This window comes from Mustela erminea, chromosome 17, assembly GCF_009829155.1.
Source record: "Mustela erminea isolate mMusErm1 chromosome 17, mMusErm1.Pri, whole genome shotgun sequence".
NCBI lineage: Eukaryota > Metazoa > Chordata > Mammalia > Carnivora > Mustelidae > Mustela > Mustela erminea.
The window spans coordinates 35805316-35820315 of NC_045630.1; the positions used below are offsets into that span (position 1 = coordinate 35805316).

Consider the following 15000-nt stretch of genomic DNA (forward strand, 5'->3'; position numbering starts at 1 on the left):
CAAGCAGGGGGTGTGGAAGAGGGGGAAGCAGGGTTCCCACTAAACAGAGAGCCCAGTGTGGGGCTCAGTCCCAGGACCCTGGAATCATGACCTGAGCCAAAGGCAGACGCTTAACAACTGAGCCACCCAGGCACCCCTAGGGTGGGTATTCTTTAGCTACCCAGGGAAAAGATTACATTTCATTTTATACCATATGAGTATATATGTGATAATATATAAATAGGGCCTTTCCAGGGTTGACCTTTCCATATTAACTTACCTGTGTATATTAAACCTCAGATACAGAAGTGGCTTTTCTCCTACAGTGGTTCTTTCTAGATGATGTGAAGAGGTCCTTAGGAAATGGTGATATGATATCTGCTCTTGAGAAGATTGCCATTAAAATAACAGGCTTGGCTTGGATGAAGTCTTTATTCCAAGACTTTATAAGATCTTAGTTTATGGGTTCAAGGAAATTCTGGACAGCAAGTTATCATATAGTTGAATTTAAGGAAGATTAGGAAACTTTCTCCCGAGGTCATCGGTAAAAGCTAATTTAAAACAGTTTTTTATAATAGTCAAACTCACATTATTTCCTCTTTTTAACTTCTAACAAATTTTTTTTAACAGGTGGAGAAAGAACCTGTGGAGTACATGAACTTATCTGTATTCGAAAAGGTAAGTCAATGCTCTGCATGGATATTTTGATACAAAACGAATACTTCACAGCATATGTTAAGATGGCAGGTAATTTGCACTTAGAATAAAATGTAATAAGTACTAATATTTTTTATTTGTATTATAGACTTAAGTATCCATAAAGTGTGTATTGTTTATTATGTGGTTATTGAGAGTTGTTGCTTTATATTTAGTTTTGTTGGGCTGATAAAGCCTGGTTTCTAGCATATTGGTTATTAGACATGGTGAAGAGGCACAGAATAGAGGGTTTGATTTTTGTTCCCTTTCAGAATCTGGAATCTGAGTGCATGCTGATCTCCCATTGACTTCTGTTCTATTACTGTACCCCATCAGAGAGATGTGAGGAGTTGGTTGAAATTCAGATCGGGACCATGTCCAAAGACCACAGCATCCTTTGACACCAACAACTGTCTATGCTTCCTTAGAAGGAGCCACCTGGCAACTGGGTGGTTCAACAAGGTGGCCCCAGGAAAGGTAATTCAGTTATTAGGTGGGAGGCAAGGAATCAGATCTTCTCTAGATTTGCAAGAATCAGGAGATCCTTGGGAGTCCCCACATTCACGAGTAATGAGAAATCCGTGAAATGGTGTGAAGAAAGGAAAAGATGCATCTGGGGAGGTCAGGGGAGGAAATCCTCACAAATTTAGTACTCTTTTCTCTTTTTAAACTTGGGAGACTTTGTTTTTCTTGCATCTCTTTTGAAAACTGACTTGGCCCTCCTGAGTCTGGCCAGCGAGCAGCAATTCTGTCCCCACTATTTCACCCTAAGAAGGTTTGAGGCAGCATCTGTATTTGTGATACCTGTTCGGTGTGCCAGGGAAATGTCAACATACATTCAGTAAGTCTTCAGCAGGTCTGAAAAGCCTCAGCTGCTTTAGAGTTGAAAAAATTTCTAATCCTTCTAAGGTGAATTTGTGTGACCATTATTAACATGGTCATACTACAGTTTATGTGTCACTACGGGTGACGGCTGTACATTTAAAAACACCCTGCCTCCTTTATTAAAGTGTTGTTTATATACCTTTCCTCTGGCAACATAGAGGAGAAAATTGAGGTCCATTTCCCCAAATCTCAAATTTTTTATTATGATTTTCATGCTATAATCATTGTCAATTGATACTTCTTATCTAATATGGGGGGGGGACAGATGTATACATTGTTTTTTTCCTTGATGTAAACATTTTTAAAACCTTTATAATATATTAATCTGGAATTACTAAAAATGTTTTAAATAATTTTACAGTTATTAGCCTTTCCCACCAAAACTTTTTGAAACACAGAATTTATTTGGTGGGATAGAAGACACTGTACAAATCACTTGGAATCAAAAGTTGTGAAAGCTGTGGGTAGGTGAATGAAAAGACCAGAGCAGAGACCACTAGAATGGAAGATAGTAAATGCGCAGAGGCTCTTTTGTGGCTATGATGGGAACATAAAGCTACAGCAGAGAAAATAGTATAGACAGAGATCGGTGATGATCTGAACACACCTTTTTAGTATGGGTCTTCTTCTTGTTCTGTATTGCTGTCTTAATTCCAGTCCAGGTAGTTCACAGACAATGCCTTGCCCAGATTTCTACTAGTCCAGCCTTTTCACTTCTTTCTGCTTTTCTGTAGAATTTTAAATGTGTGATTAAAAGTTTAAAAAATGATCATACTGTAGCCATCTCGTGGAAAATTTCTGAATCTTTGTTTGTGCCCTCGGCACTTAGTTCAGTGTCCTCTTCTAGGGGATTGATGTTCCATAAGTATTTAAATATTTCAAAATTAATGCTCAGAGCTAAAGCCTTTGCATGGTAAGCTGGACTTCGATAGCCGAGAGCATTTGAAGGTTATATGAAGCCAAATAATTGTAATTAATATCAGGGATTCTGGTAAAATGGCATCTCTGATGACATATCTGGCTTCTTTTTACCTGTTTGGTTGTTCCTTCTCTTTCTCCTTTCCTGGCTTCTCGCTTCTGTCAGAACTCAAATACTGGAATGTATCAGAGTTTGGTGCTAGACTTGCTTCACTTTTCCATCTTTTCCCTCTGTTTGGTTTTATTCAGTTCTCTCTTAAATGCCACACATATTTGTAAATCCAGCTCGGAGCTGTCCTCGAGCTCCCTGTTCTTCTATCCTGCATTTACTTGATCTTTTTATCTGGATGTCTCCCACAAACAACTTGGCATGTCTAAAGCGCAAGTCTTAGTTTTCTCACATGAGCCTGTACCTTCCTCAGTCTTCCCCGTCTCCACTGATAAAAAGCCCAGTCTATCCAGTTGCTCAAGTCCGACCTTAAGAATAACTGTTCTTTCTCTCCTTCTGTCTTTCCATTTAATATACTAACTGGTTCTGCCACTTCTACCTTCAAAATCGATTTTGAAGGCATCAAGACGATGCTTCCATCCTGCTGTTATCCTTGTAGCCTGCTTTCCTGTCTTCTCTTGCCTACACAACTCGAATCATTTTCTAACTAGTTTCCCTACTTCCACAATTCTCTCCTTTAGTATGTACTAGTGAGCCTTTTTTTTTTTTTAGATCCAGTGGTCTTTTAAAATATGAATCAGGTTTACATGCATTAAATGTAGATCAGATTTTAAATATAATGTCCACTCCTGTGGATTCCCATTATACCTGGAATAAAATTAAAAGGCCTTACCCTGGTCTACAAAGCCTTACATTGTAGCATCAACTCCAAGTCCAAAACATCATCTAAATATCATCAACTCCTCATCTAAAATCGTTTGTATTAGGTGTGGGTGAAACTCTGGGTATGACCCATCATGGGTCAAAATTCCTTTCCTCTCTGTAGACCTGTGAAACTAGAAAACAAATTACCTGCTCTCCAAATACAGTGATGGAGGAGGCATGGGATAAGGGAGGAAAGGGAGGAAATGGGAGGAAGAAAGGAGTCACTGGTACTCAGCAATTTTAAAACTTGAAACTGGGAAAAAGCTCTAGGTTTCAAGATCTGGGAATCACATTGTCTAGCTCTTGACCATGAGGTCTGAAGCTCCAACCCTCTGGGTTTAAGACTCTACCCTTGGAGTCATCTTTCCTTTTTCATGAAAGGTAGTGTGTCTTTGCACCAGTTTTCTGCCTCTAGGATTTTGGTAGTCCCTCAGTCTTCTTGTATTTCGTCTTCTTGACCCTTTCAGTTCCGGCTGGCAGGGTTTATATATAATATTCTCAGAAACTCCGTGAGTCTTATCTGTCATCGGGATTCATTCTGGCAGACAAGGTGCTTCTCCACAGGTCTTTCCTGGGTTATTCCATTCCTTTCTTTGGCTTTTGCTCAGATGAGGGTAGGAGAGACCCAAGAGTAGTAGGTTTAATCCCTTCAGAGAACTCTGTGTTACTGAGTTGTGTTCAGTTTGAGACACTGACAAAAGGTTGTCTAGCTCTACCCTTGGCTCCAGAGCCTGCTTTCTTGACGTTGAATGCCTAATTTTAGTGTAATTCACAATCTGGATAGGCTGAGGATTTTCCAAATCATGAAGTCCTCCTGCCTTTTTACTTAAAAGTTTTTCCCTTGATTTATCTGTTTCCTCCCAAGGTTTACTAAAAACAGCATGAATAAACCCAGCCACCCTTTCAGCAGATTGCTTGGAAATCCCCTTAGCTAAATATCCAAGTTCACGGTAATTTCCATATAACTGTAAGACATGGTTTAGCCAGGCCCCTGCCACTGGGTCACAAGGATCTCCTTTCTCCAGTTTCCAGTTTCCAGTTTCCTGCTCTTCCTTTCTTTCTGACTTCTCACCAGCAGCACCTTTAAGTTTATGTTTCCACAGTGATCCCTTTGCCTGTTTAGGTCTTCTAGATCTAAGACCTGTATAAGGTTTTTTTCCTACCACGTGCCTCATTTTTTTCCCTCAGTCCTGACTAGCAGAATCATTAATACCTATGTGTCTCCTAAAAGGCAATAAATATTTCTCAAGGCACTTTAGGCTTCTTCTGTCATGCTCCCCAGAATTCTTCAGATTTCTCCCCAGTACCTAATTGCAAAGCCACTTCCCTATGTTAGGTATATGTTACAGCAGCTCCCCACTTTCAGTTACTAAACTCTGTATTCGTTTACTATGGCTGTGGTAACAAATGACCACAGCTTTGCTGGCTTAAAACAACACAAGCTTATTCTCTTCTAGTTCTGGAGACTAGAAGTCCAAAGTCAGTTTCACTGGGCTTAAGGTCAAGCTCTTCTTCAGGACGTTGGAGGGGAGGCTCTGCTTCCTTATCTTTTCCATCTAGAGGCCAACTGTGTTCTGTGGCTTGTGGTCCTTCAAAATACACTCCACAAACTCTGCTTCTGATGTTCTGTTTTTTCTCCTACTCATTCTGACTGCCTCCCTCCCTCTTCTAAGAACTCTGGGGATTACATCAGGCCTACTAGTAGGATAATCCACTGTAATCTTGCCATCTCAAGATCCTTAACACAACAAAATATGCAAAATCCTTTTTGCCATTTCGGGTGATACATACTGGCTCTGGGGATTGGGACATTGACGTCTTTGAGAGGCCATTACTCAGCCTGACACACTGTTTGAGCCCGGCCCACTTTGTGCTTTTTGTTTTATGCATACTGTCTTTTACTCACTATGCCTCAGCCACATTGGTTTTATTTTTCTTCATTAAATGTCCAGGCTTGTTTCTGGCTAAAGATTTTATTACAGGCTATTTTCTCTGCCTGTAATACTCTCCCCTAGCAGCTCTTGGAATGACTGACTCCTCTAATCCTTTAGGACTCATTCCAAGTGTTACTTTTTCAATCACACATTTCCTACTGACCATAGATAGAGTAGCTCCTTCTATTCTTTAATCTTAATGCTATCATCCTATCCATTTAGTAACATCTATCTTAATTGGCACTTATCACTTATATTGTTAATTATGTTTTGCAGAAGAACTCTATGCCCCTCCATCATATAAGCTCTAATTGGGTCAGAGCTTTGATGGATTTGTTTACAGCAGTATTGCCAGTGCTGAGAATTACATAGGACATATGGTAGATATTTAATAAATGTTTGAATTAATGAATGAATGATTGAATTGGATTTAGCTGAGTTGATCTTGAATAATTGTGTTCACTTTTTACCACATAGGAGGCATTTATAATACTTTCTCTATGCAGATACAATTCTAAATGTAATGATGGTGAAGATTTCTTTTTTCAGTAATGATTTAAACTAGATAATATAAAATTTTCTGCACTAAAACACCTAACAACACTGGAGAAAATATTAGCACATATACCTTTCAATGTATTTTTAAGCCCAGAGAAAAGTTAGGGAATCTTCAGAGTTAAAAATATGGAGGCTCATCAGGGAAGGACAAATCCAAACCATGTTGAGATACCATCCCACTCCCACTAGGATGGCTAAAATAAAAGGGACAATAACCAGTGTTGATGACAATGTGGAGAAACTGGAACCTCACACACTACTGGTGGGGTCATAAAGTGCTGCAGCCACTTTGCAAAACAGCTTGCCATTTCCTCAGCAAGTAAAACATAGCGTTACCGTATGACCCAGAAGTTTTATTCCTAGGTATATAACCAAGAAAATTGAAAACTTATGTTCACACAAAAGCCTGTAATGTAATAGTCATAGCATTATTATTTATAATATCCAAAGTGGAGAAAACCTAAATGCCCATGAAGTGATGGCTGAGTAAACAAAATATGGTCTATCCACACAATGGAGTATTAGTCAACAATAAAAAGGAATGAGGTATTAATACGAGATAAAATTATGGAGAAACTGTGAAAATGTTGCCCTTAGTGAAAGAAGGAAGACCTAAAAGGCCACGTAGTGTATGGTTCTATTTATATGAAATGTCCAGAACCAGCAAATCTGTAGATTAGTGGTTTTCAGGAGCTGGGGGATACGAGGGAACGGAGAGTGACTGCTATGGTACAGAGTTTCTTTTTGGGATGATGAAAATGCTCTGAAATGAGACAGTGATAATGGTCACATATCTCTGTGAATATACTAAAAACCACTGAATTACACTTTAAAGGATGGAATTTTTGGTGAATGGTACGTCAATAAAACTGTTTTGTTTTTTTTTTTAAACCCGGAAGTGAAAACTTGAGCTGTAGATTCATAGCCATAGACTTCTCATATGGTGGCCAATATTCTAACATAAGGTAGATACTGTGTGACTTATTAATCCACCCTTAGAAGGAGGCACATGGTATCACTTCTGCTCTGCTGTATTGGCACAAACACTGGCAAGCCTGCTTAGGTTCAAAAGGAGGAGGTTCTTGATGGGAGTGGTACAAAGAATTTGTAACCATTAAAAAAAAGTCAGTGTCCTATATGCTAATGTTAGAAAAGAATGAAATTTATGACACAGGCATTCAGGGTAAGAAGTTAGAACTATCTTCTCATAAGCTCAGAGTAAGTAGAAAGAAGGAGAGACTAAAGATAACAAAAAATTAATCAAATAGAAGCAAAGATACAATAAAGATAAACAATCAAAATGCCACTGCTTTGCAAAGTCTTATGAAATAGTTAGATCTCTAGTGTCACTAATTAAAAACATAATATAGAAGCCACAAGTAAATAATGTTAGCCTTGTAAAAGGGGTATAATTGCACTTGTAAGTGAGCTTTCAAAAATCCTAAAAGCTTTAATAACTTCTTCTTATTTATTTATTTATTTTTGCTTTAATGACTTCTTGATAGTAAATTTGAAGTTGTAGATGAAATGGACAATTTCAGAGAAAAATAGAATTTAAACTGATAGTAAATTTTAATTAATTAATTAATTAATTGCAAGTGGGTTTTTTTTTTTTTAGGCAACTTGTCATTCAGTCTTCAAAGAAAAAAATGACCCAACCTTATGAAAACTGTTCCAGAGACTAAAAGAAATGGAACATTATCCCAAATTACTTAATAAGACTGGAATATAACCTTGATAGTAATCCAGAGTAATACAGTCTGAGAGAGGGAAATATATGCTGGTCTAACTTAGGAACATGGATATAAGAATTAACAAAACAAATCCTTCAATGGTTTGAGGAAAACATACAAACGTATGACAAACTGAATAATTACAAGAACGTTGCATTGGAGTCTATTCAAAAGGTGTACTATGTTGATCATGTAAGCATCTCAACAGAAGCATTTGATAAAATTTATCATTCATTTATAATAATAATGGATCTTTTAAAAAATGTTTTATTTATTTTTTTAAAGATTTTATGTATTTACTTATTTGAGAGAGAGAGAGAGAGTTAGAGAGAGCATGAAGAGGGGAGAAGGTCAGAGGGAGAAGCGAACTCCCTGCAGAGCTAGGAGCCTGATGCAAGACTCGATCCCAGGACTCTGGGATCATGACCTGAGCTGAAGGCAGTCGCTTAACCAACTGAGCCACCCAGGCGCCCTATAATAACAGCTCTTACACTAAGAATACAAAGAAACTTCTTGAACCTAAAAAGGGTATCTGTCAAAAATAAGTTAGAAACTACTAAATGGTGAAATATTAGAAGCATGAATGTTGCTATTCAGCATCATATTGGACAGTTTAGCCAGTAGTAAGCCATGGCAGAGAAATAGAAAGTTATCAGTTCAAAAATAAATGGATAATGCTAATATTATTTATAGGTGATGTTGATTATCTACATAGAAAATCCAAGAGACTTTATAAACAATAGAACAAGAGAGTTCATTAAATTTGACTAATGCAAGATCACTATATAAAAATAAGGTACATTTTTTTTTTTGCTATAAAAAATTCCCAAAAAATAAGGTACATTTTTATATGTAATAGGCAACAAGCAATTAGAAAATGCAATAAAAATCTCTTTTAGAGTATTGTGATATCCATAATATACCCAGGAACAAATTGAACAAAAGATGTGTATGACTTTTATGGAGAAAATGAAAAATCTTTATATACAGACATAAAAGAAAACATGTAAATGAAGAGATAAATAATTTTTATGAGTAGAGATATGCAGTATGTTTAAATTGGCAGTACTCCCCCAAATTAATCTATAAATTTAATAGAATTCTAATCTAAATACCAGCAAGAATTTTCAGGGAATGTGCAAGTTATTTCTTAAATGATTATGGCAGAGCAAACAGCAAAGAATAAGATAGCTTTTAAGTAAAGGAATGTAGTAGGGGGGTGGGTATGTATTAATTAAAATATTCATTTAGTTGCTTTATCAGAGATTAAGTGACTGAACAAGAAAGGTTTATTTCTCTCTTAAGGTAGAAGTCTAAGCTGATAGGCAGGATGGAGTTTGCTGATTCCACTTAATGAGTTTCTTCTGTCTTGCTCTGATACGCCTAGGATGTTGTCTTCCTTGGCAACCACGTCCACATTCCAGCTGCCAGAAAGGGAAAGGGAGAAAGCAGCTCTTTTTAAGGCTGTGATCCAGAATTGCAAGCATGTGACTTCTACTTGCATGTCATTGGCCAGAATTTAGTTACATGGTCATATATGGCCAAGGGAAGCAGAGACCAGTTCTGCCAGGTGGCCATTCATGCTGAATCCGGGACGTTGAGTCCGTAACTAAACAACAGAAAGAATTGACATTGGGCGGCAGTCATCTCTGCTTCAGGGATTTGCCCTGTTGATATCCAGAGCCTCTTGTAAAGTTACAGTAATTAAAATAGAATGGAATTGGGCCAGATACAGGGAAATAGTCTAATGAGACACGTTAAAGAGAACAGAAGCAGTCTCTTACACAGGGAAGCTTAGTTTACATCAAAGGCGGCACCACAATTCAGTGGAATAAAGATGGACTACTTAGTAAATGATGCTGAGAAAATTGGTTATCCATGTGAAAAAAAGTAAAAGTAGGTCTGTGTTTCATGCTGTGAACTGAAATACTGTTTGGATTAACTTTAAAACTTTTAAGAGAATATTTAAAATCACTCTGATGTCAGTGTGGGAAACAAGTTTTCGAGTCACAGAAAGCACAGCCTCTGAAGGAAAAGATTGATAAATTTCAGCATTTTTGAATTTAAAACTTTGTACAAGAAAAGCTACTAGAAGCAGGGTACACAGGACAAGTCACAAAATGGCAAGTGCTGTTTGCGTTGTGTACAGTCAGTGAAAGTTAGGGTCACAGTACATAATGACCCCCGCTGTATTCTTTTTTTTTTTTTTAATATTTTATTTATTTGACACAGAGAGAGAGAGAGATCACAAGCAGGCAGAGAAGTAGGTGGGGGGGGGGGGAGCAGACCCCCTGCTGAGCAGAGAGCCCGATATGGGGCTGGATCCCAGGACCCTGAGATCTTGACCTGAGCCGAAGGCAGAGGCTTTAACTCACTGAGCCACCCAGGCCCGCCCCCCCCCCAACCCTGTGTATTCTTAAAGTCTCCTGACGTGTATGTGCACAGCCCCATTCAAGGTGCTGGGAGTAGAATAGGCAGAAATGGCCGCCCGCATGGAGCTTACCTTCTGGAGGAGGGAGACTGATGATAAATAAGGAGATTGTTTGTGAGTAAAACATATACTGTACTAGAAGGTGATAAGTGATAAGGAGAAAGATGAATCAGGGAAAAGGAAATAGGGCTTGCAGCTTACCTCTTCAGCAGTTTAGGGTGGCGAGGGAAGACGTGTTTGAGAAAATGAAAATGAATAGTGATTGGAGTGAAGGGAGTAAGCCAGGCCAATCTACGAGGGAAGAACATTCCAGGCAGAAGGAACGAGTATGAAGACCCTGAGGAGGGAATGATCTTGGCTGGCCTGAAGAACAGAAAGAAGGTCAGTGGGTGGCTGGAGCAGAGTGACTAAGAAAGGAATAAAGGCAGACAAGTAATAGAGGACTAGATTGTAGAGGGTCTTGCGAGGCCTGAAAGTGTTTTGACACTTTGTAAGTGAAATGGAAGCCATTGAAGGGTATTAATATATCTTAAATTATATTTCTCTTTCATTAAGTATGACAAATATCCAATATATAGAAAAGAGGTTACAGTAGTTAACCCACATGGACTCCCCACCTAAATTCAAAAATTACATTCATTTTCTGTGTTTGCTTCAGTTATGTATACTTTTTGTCTTAACCTAGATTCTAGAATGTTTCAGTTAGCATTTGTTTATGTATAATATAGAAAGATATATAACATATATATTAAAAGGTATATGTAAACATATATAAAAAGTATATATAAGAAATATACGGTGTATAAATAAGAATTATGCATATTTCTCCTTTCTACAAAAGGTTCAGTACTATATATGTTTTGTGTTTGCCTTTTTTTTTCCTTTAAACTAATTACGTGCGTCAGAGTGAAATTCAAATTAGAATGTGGGGATCTCTCGGTCTTTTTTTTCCAGCTGCATTGTACTTCATTATGTGACCATACCATAATTCATTCAACTGATTGCTTGAAAATGGAAATAGCTTGTTTAAAATTTTTTGCTATTAAAATAGTGTTACGTGAATAACTTGGTGCATGTGTTACTGCTTATTAGTGGTCTGTTTTTAGGTTTAGATTTAGATTTTAGATTTAGATTCTAAAAAGTGGGATTTCTGAGTCAAAGAGTAATTCTTACTTAATTGTACTACAAATTGCAGAAATCCTATCCTTATGCATTGTATTTGTTGACTTTGAGATACCTGTTTATTAAAGATATCAGGAAGGCAGTTTGTTGGTTACCTAAATTTGGAATTCGGGGGCAAGGTCAGGTTAGGAGACATAAATCTAGTGGTATGTAGTATTTACAGCCATGAGATTATTTGAGATTACCCATGATGTGAGCTTAGGTAGAAAACAGAAGATGACTGACCAAGTATAACATTAATATGAATATAGACGTACATGTAAAAATTAAAGGATATTTATGTTGTACTTGTTGAACATGATTAGTAATTTATCTTAATGTATTATCTTTGGAATTAATTTAAAAAGACAATAGTTTTCTTGCATTCTAGGAATGTTTGATTTTTGGATAATTGTTTGACTTTCTCACTTTCTCACTTAAAAGCATCTTGCAGGAATAAATGAATGTTCTCAGTTAATCTTAACATTAGTGGTTCTTTTAGAGATTTTGACATCTGAGTAGGCAAAGTAAGAAGCTATATTCTATATAGGAAGAGAATAGAAGAATAGTATAGTTGAATGCACCTTAAAGTATTCTATTACACAAGGAACTTGTGTTAGTTTGCATTTGATCCACTTTTAAAATCTGGACTCATGCAAAATTATGATGTATGTAATATGTGTCTTAATTATTTCTTTTCTTTAAAAGTGAGAGCCCTGATTTTTAAATCAAAGTAAAACTTTTCACACAGTTACTAAGCTTTCTCCTAGCCCTTCTATCCTTCATACTAGTCCCACTCCACAGAGGCAAAAGACTTTCAAGACCCTTTAGCTGTCTTTTTTTCCTGCTTACCTTGATATTCTAAATAACATTTCTGTGCTGTTTCTTGATTTTGAAAATATCTGGACATCTGTTGTTTTTCTGCTATGGTAGGTAAAGAGTTAGTTTTAGTAGATCAGTGTAATGGTTAGGTATGTGGTTCTTGACTCAAGACTCCTGGGTCCTAATACAATCTTTCTACCACTGATTAACTTTGTGACCTTGGGCAAGTTACTGAACCCTTGTGTATGTCCCTGTTCTCATCTATAAAACAGGATAATGGTGTTTTTTTTTTTAATTTAACATATAATGTATTATTTGCCCCAGGGGTATAGGTCTGTGAATCATCGAGCTTACACATTTCACAGCACTCACCAAAGCACATACCCTCCCCGAGGTCCATTACACAGCCACCTTATCTCCCCTCCCACCACCCCCCAGCAACCCTCAGTTTGTTTCCTGAGATTAAGAGTCTCTTATGGTTTGTCTCCCTCCCTGGTCCCACCTTGTTTCATTTTTCCCTCCCCTCCCCCGCCTCTCACATTCCTCATACAGGATAACAATATTGACTTCGTCAGAGAGAATGTGTACATTTGTTGACTAAAACTAAATTATAATAAAATTTAATCGTTGTAATCATAACAAAAGTAATACAATATTACTTCATCTTCCTCATTCGTCTACATCGCCCACATCCCTTTTCTCTAGTATAATTGTATTTCAGTTTTAAATCAGTTTTCAGAATTTACATTTTTATGATCAGTGTTGTTTGCAGTAAAGCCTTGTTATATACCAATTATATTTTCTTCTTTGTACAATTTTCACCTTTCTTCTTAAAATACCCTCTCTCTTGTCCACTTTCAGGCACCCATTTCATTAACCCATTTCTCATTAACCAATTTCAAATCCATGGGGATTTCTCTGTCATTCAGATTTGATTTCTGTTATCACCCTTCCTCCCATGTTGACCTATACCTCTTCTCTGTCATTGGTCATTGAAGTTTTTCTGCTTCCCTAGGAGCTAATTAGCCAGCATATTTCTTCGACTGCTCTTAGCTGCTATACCAAGCAAACTCCAAACAAATAATGACTTGAACAGGATAAAGGTTCATTTTTTCACTTGTGTGAAGTCTAAATCAGGTATATCAAATGGCCACTCGGCACTCCTTTGAACTCCTTTGAACCAGGGATCCAGGTTCCTTCTCTCTTGGGGCTGTGGCACCTTCATAGTGTGGTTTCAGAGGTTGCTGCATTCATCTGTGTCCGCAGAGGGTGGAGGAGAGGGACTGGGAAATGAGAATTGTGCCGCAGAGGTTGTTATGGGCTAAGCCTGGAAGCAGTGCACATTCCCTAGGACTCATATCCCATGTCAGTAATTCAGTCATGGGGCTGCATCTGACCCTAGAACAGCCTGGGAGGTAGTAATGAGCCAGCGAAACTGAGAAGTACAGAAAGTACATGCTCTCATTTATCACTTAATCTACCTTAATGTATATTATATGTTCCTAGGCTTACATGTTCTGTTCATGTCAATGATAACCATCTGGAAAAATTCCCTCTAGATGTAGTTGTATAACCGCAAGATGTGATTTCAGTGGAAGAATTTCAGGCTAGGTAAAAGAGGCTGATGTGGAAAGATAAGAGTAAAGCTTTTGCTGTATTTTGTTTTGGCCTGGAGGGATTGCGTATCCTCTGATTTTGTGATTCTCTTGTCTTGCTGTACTCTTCCGTTTTCTTTTCCCCTTCGCTACCCAGTTGCCTGAAAGCCTTCTCTCTCTGCATTTTTTTCTCCTCCAGGAACTATAAGATACAAAGACTGTCCCTTTAAATCATGCTTGCCCCTTTAACTCACATGCACTTCGAAGTTCTTTCCCTGTGCTATAATCTACTCAATTACTTACTTATTTTTTAATGTTTTCAGATTTAGGATGAACTTATCTTTCTGTCAGTAGTTCTATATCAAGCTTTGTTCTCCTTGCTGTCTTCTGTTTTCTGTCTTCTCAGCAGTTTTTCTGTCTTCCTTGTGCTCACAACAAGACCTTTCAGTGGGGTTGGAGTGGGTGGAAGCACGAGAGATTATGCACTACAATTTGGTTAAGTTTTGTATTTTTGCTATCAGTTATTTTGAAGTTTCAGTGTTCTTTGTTTTCAGGTTATTCTGAGGACATAGGGGTTTTTTTGTCTTTGTTTTTTAAATTCTGTTACGTTAGTTACCATACAGTACATCATTAGTTTTTGACGTAGTGTTCCATGATTCATTGTTTGCATATAACACTAGTGCTCCATGTAATCCGTGCCCTCCCTAATACCCATCACCAGGCTCACCCATACCTTCACCCCCTTCCCTTCTAAAACTCTCCATTTGTTTCCCCAGAAACAAATGTCTCTCATGGCTCCAAAATAGGTTATTACGTAGATTACTTTTCCCTTCTTTTGCATAGTTTAGGGAGGAGAAATTAGGAGATATGGAGCCAGGTGGCTTCCATTTTCTTTGGATACTCAGAAGTATCTATGGTGTTTTGATGAATAAAAGTGTAAATTTAGTCTGACTGCTAAATACATTCTTTGGTTTCTTTTCATTCTTTTCTTCCTCTCTTTTCTTTTCTCCTGTCTCTTTCTCTCTAACACTTTTTGAGACTTTTTGAAGGAAATTCTATATTATTTTTAAAAGTTTAAAATCTTGCCTTAAGGCTTAAAGTTCATATTTAAATTATTGATCTATCTGGGATTAATTTTTTATGTGGTTGAAATAAGAACCCAGTTTCACTTTTTCTTTATGGATAATCAGTAGTTCCAATACAATTTACTAAATATTCCAAATATTTCTCACTGATTGGCAGTGCTACCTTTGTTATGTGTCAGGTTTCTATTTATGTATGGGTTTATTTCTCTGCTCCTTCTTTTTGTTCCATTAATCAACACTTACCTATTCATTAACTGTACCTCCCTATTCTAATTAATGGAGCTTTTTTGATTCTGACTGTCTATTAGGGCAGATTCTCTTTCTTTTTC

The 15000-nt window shown here is 37.4% G+C and overlaps 1 protein-coding gene across 2 annotated transcripts in view; it reads left to right on the forward strand.

Annotated features, from left to right (window-relative positions):
- SYT14 (synaptotagmin 14) overlaps nucleotides 1-15000 on the forward strand; it is a 198947-nt gene that overhangs the window by 13517 nt on the left and 170430 nt on the right. For both annotated transcript variants that reach the window (XM_032318621.1, XM_032318622.1), the window contains exon 2: nucleotides 610-657. In XM_032318621.1, coding sequence (XP_032174512.1) covers nucleotides 610-657 — 48 coding nt within the window. The remainder of the gene's footprint in view (nucleotides 1-609; nucleotides 658-15000) is intronic.